General features: G+C 35.0%; 2 protein-coding genes and 2 pseudogenes across 3 annotated transcripts; all 4 read right to left on the reverse strand.

Annotated features, from left to right (window-relative positions):
* Positions 1–1,270: 1,270 nt before the first annotated feature.
* On the reverse strand, positions 1,271–2,952 carry LOC104704237 (putative F-box protein At2g33200 pseudogene; annotated as a pseudogene).
* A 232-nt stretch (positions 2,953–3,184) lies between these two features.
* On the reverse strand, positions 3,185–4,625 carry LOC104700133 (putative F-box protein At2g33200). The gene has a single exon (XM_010415602.3). It carries the CDS (start codon positions 4,560–4,562, stop codon positions 3,396–3,398), a length of 1,167 nt encoding a protein of 388 aa, XP_010413904.2. The 5' UTR covers positions 4,563–4,625; the 3' UTR covers positions 3,185–3,395.
* Positions 3,185–6,004, reverse strand: LOC104704238 (putative F-box protein At2g33190 pseudogene; annotated as a pseudogene). The gene has a single exon (XR_015560749.1). The product of XR_015560749.1 is annotated as a putative F-box protein At2g33190 pseudogene (transcript).
* Positions 6,005–6,661: 657 nt separating this feature from the next.
* LOC104700135 (uncharacterized) lies at positions 6,662–7,624 on the reverse strand. Its single transcript, XM_010415603.3, has 2 exons — positions 7,254–7,624; positions 6,662–6,983 (listed from the first exon to the last, which is right to left on the reverse strand). Exons 1-2 carry the CDS (start codon positions 7,530–7,532, stop codon positions 6,762–6,764), a joined length of 501 nt encoding a protein of 166 aa, XP_010413905.2. The 5' UTR covers positions 7,533–7,624; the 3' UTR covers positions 6,662–6,761.
* Positions 7,625–11,048: the final 3,424 nt, after the last annotated feature.

The following is an 11,048-nucleotide window of genomic DNA, read 5'->3' on the forward strand; positions in this document are numbered from 1 at the left end:
AACTATATGTCGGTTTGGGTCTACAAAAGAGTGTTTAGGATTTAGATTTTACAACTAAACAAAATTATATGTCGGTTTGGGTTTATACAAGAATATTTAGGGTTTAGATTTTACAATTAAACAAAATTATATGTCGGTTTGGGTTTATAAAAGAGTGGTTAGGGTTTAGATTTTACAATTAAACAAAATCATATGTCGGTTTGAGTTTATAAAATGTTAGGGTTTAGATGTAATAATTAAAAATGTAATATAATATTTAAATTAATAATTTTAAAATTGATGAATCTACATAATTTATTTTCTTAATTAAGATTTGTTTCCTTAATTTAAAGGGGTGAATAAGAGTGGTTCACCCAAGAATTGTCCTTTGGGACCTCTATCAACTATATTAACACCGTTTTTTTTGTTTCGATCCCATAATTTTTTAAGCCAAACTCAAAATAATCCTGATACACGCATATACTATATAGTCTATGGTATAATTGTGATATCTAAGGTGTATAGCATAAACGTGAGTGGTTGAAACTCGGTCATGAGCAATCTCGACTTAACGTGAGAAAGAATAATCAACTCCATGGACCATCACAAATTGGTCCGAAATAGAGAGATACTACAATGCAATATTTTTTGTTCTCTTTGTAACTTTCTATTTTCAAATGTTGATCAAAATATCCTTGTGTTTTATGACTACAATATTTTATGACTAGAACTGATGTTTTGGTAGACAAGCACATGGCTTAGGTTAGTAGATGAATGATTTGCCGCAGGAGTGTGGCCATGTGTTGGCTTATACTTCAAGTAGCTGACAATCATTTTTCATTTTTTAATATTGATTTTGGGGTTTTTATGGATTTGAATACACAGTTTGGAAGTTGAAGTTGATTACTCCTATTGTGAGACAGCAGCCTAGAGTTCATGAACAACCCTGATCAGCCAACAACACCATAAGTCAGCAGATAGATAGATGAAGTCAACCTTGCTCAAATTTTTGAATTTACGTTCTTTAAAAGTTTTGCTTAGCAAGTACTTTCATAATAAAATTCCAATAAGAACATAATCCACCTCTGGTGAAGTCAGAACAAAATAAACGATTCTTGACTACTTCAACTAGAATGAAGAGATGCAAAATTCACATAGATACTATGATTCTTGAAAACTCTGCTTAACTAATTAAAGTTGTGGATGTATGTAAGCAAGACATCAAAGAGTAATGAAATAAATAAATAGAAATAAAATTGGAAACTAAAAAGAAACCGCGGTTGATACATTCTTATAAGATCCCTGGAACAATCCAGCGAAAGCGAATGCTGGAAATGTAACAATAAGGTAGAGGTAGAGTCCATCCTATATTGGTTGTTGCAAGATCAAAAGCACCGGTACTATTTTGAAGGTTGGCCTGAGGCGGCCAAACATCATCAGGAACGAAATAGATGTCTCCTCCACGAATCTCTTCTTTACCTGATGCTACTGCCAATGTGATCCCATCACCAAAAACCAATATCTCATTGCCCAGAGAATCTACTCGTTCCCATTCCTTGCCTTGTAGATTCATCTTAAAGATGTAGAACAAACGTTTCTCTTCGTACTCAAGGAATCCTTTTAAGCTCAGAATGATTAGAACATCTCCTGAAGTCGTGATCGCTAATCTCCTCTTCCAAATGAATTCCCACGGTTTCGGATCATAGTTAAACGGATGATTCAAATAAGGGTTTTCTTCGATGATCTCTACCGGGGTATCACCAGCGTAATCAAGAATCTTGATGTGATGATCAGAAGTATAAACACAGAGCTTTTGGTCCTTGTAAGCCATATGTAAACACTTTGTTCCTTCAAGGTGCCACCAAGAATCATCTCCTTTCTTGTATGAGAACAAGTACTGAGCATTGTAAATCCAACTAACGACAAAATCTTTCGTTTTCTCATCGATCCACAAAACAGCCGTCTCGATATACCTGTTGATGATCGTCTCACGATCTAACCAAGAGTGTTCGAGGAATAACCCACCAACGTCTTTTCTTTGGAATCTCACTTCACCTCGGAGTGATAGAGGCGGAAGATCGATTCTCTCGCAGGTAAACACGTTCAAGACGTAGAAATCGAGACTCGGATTCATCATCAGTATCCAGATACCGTAACTCGCGAGGCAACGGCTCTCGGACAATATGTCTCCGAGACATCTTTTCCTGTAAGTCTTTCCTTCTCGAGGATCTAACAGCTTACAAGAGTTTGTGTCAGACAACTTAGTGAACAGATCATTGAAAGGTTTCGAGACGGAATATTTTTCCGGGAAACGTATCAGCCATGGATACCTATTCCATGATGCTGCAACGCATGATTTCGAAGCAGAGTACCACTTTGAACAAACGGTTCTTGCTCGATGAAAATCTGAACAGCTTAAGCTTTCGAAAATCAATTGCATGGTATCGGAACACATCTCCGACCAGTCGACGTCTCCTGGAGATGTCATCTCTTCTTCTCTCTGATTCTCTAACTCTTAGGTTCCTCGTCTACCAAGTTAGGTTAAGCCTACCTTTTTATTTATTCTAATAATTTACTTTTTCTATATATTTGTTTTTTGGTAGTTACTAATTTACTTTTTCTATTGTCAAGCGGAATAAAATATTTTTATAATTAACTGTATGTTTGGTGGGATTGGAATTTTAATTTTGCAACAAAAATAATAAATAAAAATAGTCTAGCAAAAAAACCATCGCCGAGTCACCTCCAAAAGACTATGACCTACTGGTTTAGCCAACGTGATTGTACTTGTCGCAAGATTGAACACATCGCATTCCTTTTGACCTGGCCAAAAATCATCTTCAACAAAAAAAAAAAGATGGAACCACCATTGATATATGTTCTTTGTGTGTCTCCAGACCAAAGGTAACCAACCATATCATTTTTTCCAAGAGAATCTACTCTTTTCCACTTCCTCCTACTCTCAAGATCCATCTTAAAGATTCGAAACAAAAACTTCCCTTTCTTGTACCATCCTGAATTATGAATGGCCCCATAACATCTCCAGATTTTTAATCACTTCTCCCTCTTCGATGTCCCTCTTTCAATAACCAAACGTGAAGAGTACACTAATTTTGAAAGTTTTTAAGTTTTGAAAAGCAATTGTGATAGTTCTGTTCCATACACGCATTTGAGAGGGGATCAGTTGTAAGATTTATATAAGAACTTTTATCAACCAAAAGATTCATTAAACCACAATTCCCTAGAAAACATTGTATTAATCCGCAAAATAAAGATAACCATAAAAGCTTCATCCGCAAAATAAAGCTTACAACCATCACAATACTCGAACAAATCCAAAGAAAAAAAAAGTAGCCAAAACAAACAACTTGGCAAGTTGGCTCTGCTTCAGCTGCTGAATCCCTCTGAATCAAGACTTAGACCAAATGAGAAACCAATCTCCTTAAAGCATATCCTGGAACAAACCAGAAACTCTTCACGAATGAAACATCTAATGATTTAGGCCTTGTGATTGCACTTGTGGCAAGATCGAACACACCGCAATTAGGTTCTAGTTGCATAATATCAAAATAAAAACCAACTGGCCAAAGATCACCATCCCGTAAACAGATTGAATCACCCTTGATTCCCAAACCATTAATATCCTTGATAGGTGCTCTTACTGTGACCCCATGACTAAATATCAACATCTCACCACCAAGAGAATCTACTCTTTCCCATTTACAACTCCCCAAATTCATCTTATAGATGTAAAACAAAAGTTTATCTCCTAACCCTTTCAAGCTCACGATCATCAAAACTTCTCCAGAGTTCGTAACCGCTACTCTCTGCTTCCAAATGTGTTCCCCACGTTTGGAAACAGAGCGAAAGCTAAACAGATGGTTACGATACGGATTCATTTCCACAATCTCCTCAGGCAAATCACCAGATAAATTAAAAATCTTGATGCTGTTATCAGCAGTATACACATAAAGCTTGTACTCCTTATCAAACACCATAGAAACACACTTTGCGCCTTGGAGATTAGACCATGAATCATCTCCTCTCTTGTATGTGAACAAGTAATGTTGTTTGACACTCCAAGCTACAACGTAATCCCCTGTTCTCTCATTTATCCAAAGACAAGCCTGTTTCTTGGAAGAGACCAAGTCCGTACGCTCGATGTAATGTTTCCATTCAACTTCTTTATCCACTCTCTCTTTCCCCAGAATCGATGACTCCATCGATGGGAGATCGATTCTTTCACGAGTGAACACGTTTACAAGATAGAACCCTAAACCAGAATCAACCATCAAGAACCAATTGCTGCAGCTAGAAAGTACATACCTTTCTGAAAACTCGGCTCCTGGATGTTGGATTTCGTGTGTTTGTTCTTCTCCCGGATCGAAAAGTAAAGCAGAGTTCTCGTTGAAGACGACTCGCCATGGATACAGAGGTCGCTTACAAGTTGTGGAAACTGTGTACCAGTTTGAGCAAACGGTTCTCGCTCGGTGATAGTCCTTGTAGTGTAGTCTTTCTAGTATCGATCGCAAAAGATCGTGACAGAGCTTGGACCAATCGTAACAAGTTCTCGATCGCGACATTGTCGTCTCTTTCAGATCATTCCGACTCACACAAAAACAGAGTACAATGTTATGTATCGAGAGACGACGATTAAATGGGTTTAGGGTTTCTAAACCAAAGGAAACGTTTAATGGGGCTAAGCCCATATTGGACGAATAAAGCCCACGAACTAAAACAAGCGTATTAGGTCACTTATATCATACGGTATCAAGTGAAATCTTATTTAAGCATGTTACAATCAAATACTTGATAAAACCGAAATCAGAGACTGAGGAAGTGAGTTTCTTACGAAAGCATATGAAGACTAATTAGCATATCCTGGAACAAACCAGCAAATTTTGGAAGACAGATCTTCTAATCCTGTATGCCATGTGATTGTACTTGTGGCAAGATCGAACACACCGTAAACTGGTTGTCTCTTCATTGTGTTATCAAACAAATAGTCATCATCAAGGAAACAGATTGAATCACTCTTGAGTCCTCCGCCACTAATATCCTTGACCGGTGCTCTTATTGTGACCCCATGACCAAATATCAACATTTCATCTCCCAAAGACTCTACTCTTTCCCAATCGCCAATCTCAAGATTCAGCTTGAAGATGCTAAACTTTCTATCATCTAACCCTTCTAAACTCAGAACGATTAGAACCTCTCCTTCTCTTGTGACCGCAAGTCTCAACTTATAGATCGTATCTACGAAGCGAAAAGGATGACTAAGATAAGGGTTTACTTCCTTGGTTTCTTTAGGGCAATCTCCAGAAAAATCAAGAATGTTGATATAATGATCAAAGGTATACACATAAAGCTTGTTATCTTTATAAGCCATATCCTCACACTGTGTACATGTGATACTCCATCGCTTATCTTCAGCATCATCATCATCATTTCCTATTTTCTTGTATGAGACGATATAGAACTGTTTGATAGTCCAAGCAACGACGTAATCTCCAGTCCTCCCGCTTACCCACAGAATAGCCGGTTTTTCAAACCTAAAATCGTTCCATGTCAAGAGAAACTTGGTGCCGTAGAGCTCAAGGAAGTATCCAATTCCAAACTCGTCCTTTCGTATGAATCTAAAAGGACGATCACCACGAAGCGATGATTCTAATGAAGGGAGTTTGATCCCCTCGCGAGTAAACACGTTCAAAAGATGAAAATCTAGACTAGGATCTACGATTAGTATCCAATTCCCGTAACTAGCAAGACAATGGATTTTGAATAAGTCGATTCCAAGAAGATTTTTTGTGTAGATCTTGTCTTGTAATGGATCAAACAAGACAGAGTTCTTACCTCGGAATACGATTCTCCATGGATACAGAGGACATGTCTGAGATACGGCATACCAGTTTGAGCAAACTGTTCTTGCTCGATGAAAATCTAAGCAACTTAAGCTTTCGAAGATCGGTCGCAAAAGATCAGGATAAAGCTTTGACCAACCATTATCATCTCTAGACATTTTTCGTATTGCATTTTCTGGAGGCGTGCGACTAATTACATTTTAGGGGTTTTTGTTTTTGTTTTTTCCTCGTATGAATAAAACGAATCATCAGTTCCGATATTCCGGTCATATCCGAACAAACCAAACCAATACTAAAAAAAAGAAAAAATTGATAAAAACGATTTTATTATTAAAATAAATAAATAACCAATCTAAGCAACACAATGGAATCAAATTTGGAGCTGTAGTTCTACTACCATTCAAAACTACTATAGTCTATAGACTAGCTAGGAAAAAACAACCTCACGGAACCAAAATTTGGACAATTGAAATCGTTTTGAATCACCAACGATCGAGTAGGAACATGGCCACGATAAACATACTTGTTACTAGAGTAATAAATCGAGTTTGGCTTGGTGCCATTAACTGCAGCTGGTATAGTCACACCAAGATCCATAATCCAAGACTCATCCCCTTATGACACCAGAGGTTCCCATCGTATACAATTGTAGATTTTTAATCTCCTATCCATCATAATCAAATTATGTTTTTTTTTTTGGACAAAATCAAATTATGTTTTTAATATTCAATTTTGTCGTAAATTTCAAATGTATAATAGTTACTAAAAAATAATAATGTTGCTAGGTTAGTCTATTAGGCTTATAGAAACGATGAATACTATGCTACAAATCGATTTTTAGATTACTCACACAGAGTTACTTTCAACAACTCATAAGCATCATCAAGTCACATTAAGCAAAGAAGAGATGGAAAAAAAGTTTTAGAAATTCGCAGGACTATCATCGAGTTGCTTCTCATCTTCAATCTCAACCTCCAAAATCTCAGGGATCCTCTGTTTCATGTAGTTCCCAATTCGAGCTAGAACCATTGCACGTGTGTGCCAAAACTTGCCCCTTAAACTTATCTTCACGAATGGTCCGTCTAGTTCCACTAACTCTACTTGTCCCGTTATCCCAACCGATGAGTCGAACAGTTGTGCAAGCTGCCGTACGTAAACCAAAACATTATTCTCGATCAAAGATTCATAAATCCGGAACTTGACATAGGGTACAAATCCTTAGTTTAGTTCTGTTAAAACCCAAAAAACTAAGATCACTTCCTCTACAAGCAACAACAATGCTCTGTTTTTTCCCAAGCAGGAAGTAAACCAAACCAGAAAGGTTGGTGCAAGTCGGTTTAATTGAATACCGGTTCTGAACCATACCAATCTAGAATTGGGTAAAAACGGTTAGAAAAAAAAAAGCGAATTTACCTCGATGCGAGCTTCGGATAGTACCAGATGGATATTCTCCTCCGTCAAATCCAGTGGAGGAAGCGAAACTCCGCCGCCGGAAACTGCTTCCGCCGTCGTTAGTGTTCTTGCTCTTGATTTCTCCGATAAGATCAATCTCAAATACACAGGCTTTCTCATACTAACATTTCTGAACCGTAGAGCAAGTCCGATGCAGTGAGATACTGAATTCACGGTTTTGTGTGGTGAAAAATCCGGCGAAACCGTACGGTGGTTGATCGGAAGAGACACCAGTCCCATGGCCACTCTCAGTACCGCAAAAAATCTGCCTAAAACTAGTAAAGGACTTGTGTGGTTTCTGATAATGTTGATGGTGACGTGGCGAAACCTCACCGTTCGTTTTCACTTCAGTCGAAATTTATAAATACATGGGCTTAAGGACTACGAAATAGCATGGGCTTCTCAGTAATTGTTAAAAGCCCATAAGGGCATGCAATCATTTTACAGCTTTTAGTTTTTGATAAATTACATTTCTTTTTGTTTGGTCATCCCTCTCACACAAAGTCACAAGTCACAAGACACAAGACATGTAATACAGAACCGAGAAGAGAAATAACGAATGGTGAAAACGATCTCTACTAGATATCATTCCAAAAGAAAAAAGAAAAAAAGATCTCTACTATACAGATACAACAAAATACAGTGTCATTGAATGATAAGAGTATTTGACAAGTCACATGGTTACAAATGGCATAGTGGAAAAATGGGATTTGAGGTGACATGGACATGTGTGGGTTGCATTATCCACCATATAAATCGTTTCACACGCTTGTGGGTCTTACAGAGAGACGTACGAATACGTATGTACGTGTATACATGAAACGTGTGAATTCGTATATGTTTAATTATGTATATTAGTATATACGTACGTACATTATATATTCGTCCGTCTTTCCTCATCAATTCGTCTTGCTTACACTGCGAATGACTTTGCTCTTTGTAAATAAAGAATGGAGCAAGCTAACAAGAATTTCTGAATTTGTATCAAAATAATGCACAATTCATGGTATATATGTATCATGCATGGATCAACCATTATATATTTTTCGAATACAATCAAAGAGAGAAATGCATATCCGTTTATTTATGATCTATAGCTATAATAATCGTTCTTTCCAATGATAATATTTTATTTATTTATTTATGTGCAACGATGATAATATTTTATAGTTCTTCTGTCCCTAAAAAATTGATATTTAGAATTTTTTACACATTTTAATAAAACAATAATTATTGAGTTTAAATATATTTTTTATTTGACTAAAGAAATATTATTTAATTTTAAATTAATAACAATTCAAAATTTTAAATATTTTCATTGATTATTTATTGAAGTTTACAAAACATCAATTTTTGTGGGAGAAAAAAATATCCCAAAACATCAATTTTGAGAGAGAGAGGGAAAACGATGGATTATATATTGTATACTTAAAGATTCGTGTTGATTACATACATCATATCTCAACAATTTTATACAAGTTTTTCTTACGTTTACTAGAAAACCACTACTTGTTTTGTATATATATATATGTGTGTATTATGAAATATAATAAGATAAACAAGTGGGCGATCCGCTCTTAAAAAATGTATTGTATAAAATAAAACAATTAAAACCTTAACTTATTGACGCCTGTTGTGTCAAAGCAATTTTTTTTTTTTGACTCTCGTCTCTTTCGACGCGAAGAACAGAGCCGTCAACACACAAGCCTCACAGATATGAACGAAGAATCAGAGAAACCGCAATGCCCACTAGATTAAAGCGGTGGTGACCATAAGACCAGGATAAAGCGTACCACCGATGATTCGACCAAGAGGGTACCAACTCTCAGAATCGAACCAATTCCAAAACTTGTAGAAGCCTTTCTTGGTGAGAAAAAGAGTGGTACGGTAGTTGAAATACGGATCGAATTCGTGGATCATGGATTCGTATCGGAGAACACTAAAGAGACGTGCTATGAAGGCTAAGATGTAGACGAGACCAAGGATCGAGATACATATGGAGCAAGAGCTCTTGCTGCTTCGTCTTCAATTTTAGGGATTCGAAAGGGAATAAACTATTGTTGATCAGAACTGGACTCATCGTCGTCGTCGCCATGAATTCCGATTTCGCCGGCTCTGATTTACCTCCCATTGAAATGGATAACATAGCACGATCTCCGACGGTGATGATCTGAGTCAAGGCAAGACACCAGAGATAAAACCCAAAAAAAATCTGTTTTTTATGTGGATCGAACCCGCAAATGGTGTGAGGTGAAAACCAACCATTACCACCGGACCACGCTAACATTACTCGTATTATTACTAAATATATAATATATATATCTAGTAAGAATTTAATCAAAACTTTTAACACCGTCTAATAATTCCGTCACACCCGTTAACGGATGTTAAGTCAAAGGTATGAATCTACTAATAATACAAAGATTAAGTATTTTTTGTCCAACAATAATTAAATGAAGTATGTTTATTTCAATAAAATAATATGAGGTATTAAACTTCCAAATAAAAAATAAACGAGGTACTTTTAAGATTTTTTCCCTTTTGTTTAATGAGTTTTTTTGCTTGAGATTCAATAACATTTAAAGTGTTACTCTTGGGATTGATGCATATGTAGTTATGTGTGACTAATTTTATTACTTTAATGCTTAAAACGTATGATTCCGTAACAAGTTATTTTATTATATAAAGTTGGGTTTTAAAAGTTAGCCATTAACAAAATTTTGACATGTGACAAATTATCAATCTCAGATTTTGACATTTGTAAAAGTTAATATTTAATAGGAAGAATTTGATTACAACAAAAGAAAAATATTTTGTTTTAATAAATATGAATAATGTAAAAAGATAATTATAAAAAATTAGAGAATTTATAAAAAATACATAGTTTTTTTAAATAATTATAAGGAGATTTTATATATATATTTCATAAATTTGAAATTATAATATTATTTACTTAATTTTAATTTTAAGTTATTAATTCTACAAAAAAAATATAGAAAAAGAGATTAAGGAAAATATACAGTTAATTATTAATTCTAAATTTTATAAATACTCACTTCTATATAAATATAAATATTATTTACATAATTTATTCAAAAATACTGCTTTCAACTTTATTTAATTGGGAATTTTTTTTTAATGGGACGATAAATTTTTCTTATTTTTTAAACCAAATTTTTCTCCTACTTTCTCCTTTTTCAGTTGGGAATAAGTAAGATTAATAAGTTGCCCCAAAAAAAGATTAATATATGCGTCTTCTTTTCCTCATACTGTAATTTAAAATTATTGTAGTATTTTTAGATTGTTTTATTTAATTTATATTTTCATCTTTGAATTATTTGGGATTCATATATTATCGTGCTTATAATTTTCTATTGTTTCTTTAATTATGCCAAATTAATTTTCTTCTAATTTCTCAACCTTGATTGGTTGGTCATAAACCCTTCTTTTTTTGCAAACATAATTTTCAAATGCATGTAGTTTTGCATATTCATTATTGTCTTTAGGATTGAGTCAAAAAGCATTTAGTATGCATTTGCATTTGGGATGATAATGAAGCTACCTTGTAATAGTAGAGTCTTAGGATTGAACCACAGCCCTCATTTATAGTTTATTGGTGCTTGTTTAATCTTTGGGAAAAAATGAAGAATCTAGCTTAAAGCATTGTGTCTCTTGAAAGCATTTTCTTCTAGTGTAAAGCTTGCTTGATCATTGCTGCATCTCTATATTATTTGGACTTTAATTTGATCTTTAAAT

This window comes from Camelina sativa, chromosome 7 (genome assembly GCF_030686135.1).
Source record: "Camelina sativa cultivar CO46 ecotype springtype chromosome 7, ASM3068613v1".
Lineage (NCBI taxonomy): Eukaryota > Viridiplantae > Streptophyta > Magnoliopsida > Brassicales > Brassicaceae > Camelina > Camelina sativa.

Coding starts and splice junctions, on each gene's coding strand:
- LOC104700133 (XM_010415602.3), bottom strand. CDS start 4,562: ATGTCGCGATCGAGAACTTGTTACGATTGGTCCAAGCTCTGTCACGAT.
- LOC104700135 (XM_010415603.3), bottom strand. CDS start 7,532: ATGGGACTGGTGTCTCTTCCGATCAACCACCGTACGGTTTCGCCGGAT. Junction 6,984..7,253: donor TATCCGAAGCTCGCATCGAG/GTAAATTCGCTT, acceptor TACGTACGGCAG/CTTGCACAACTGTTCGACTC.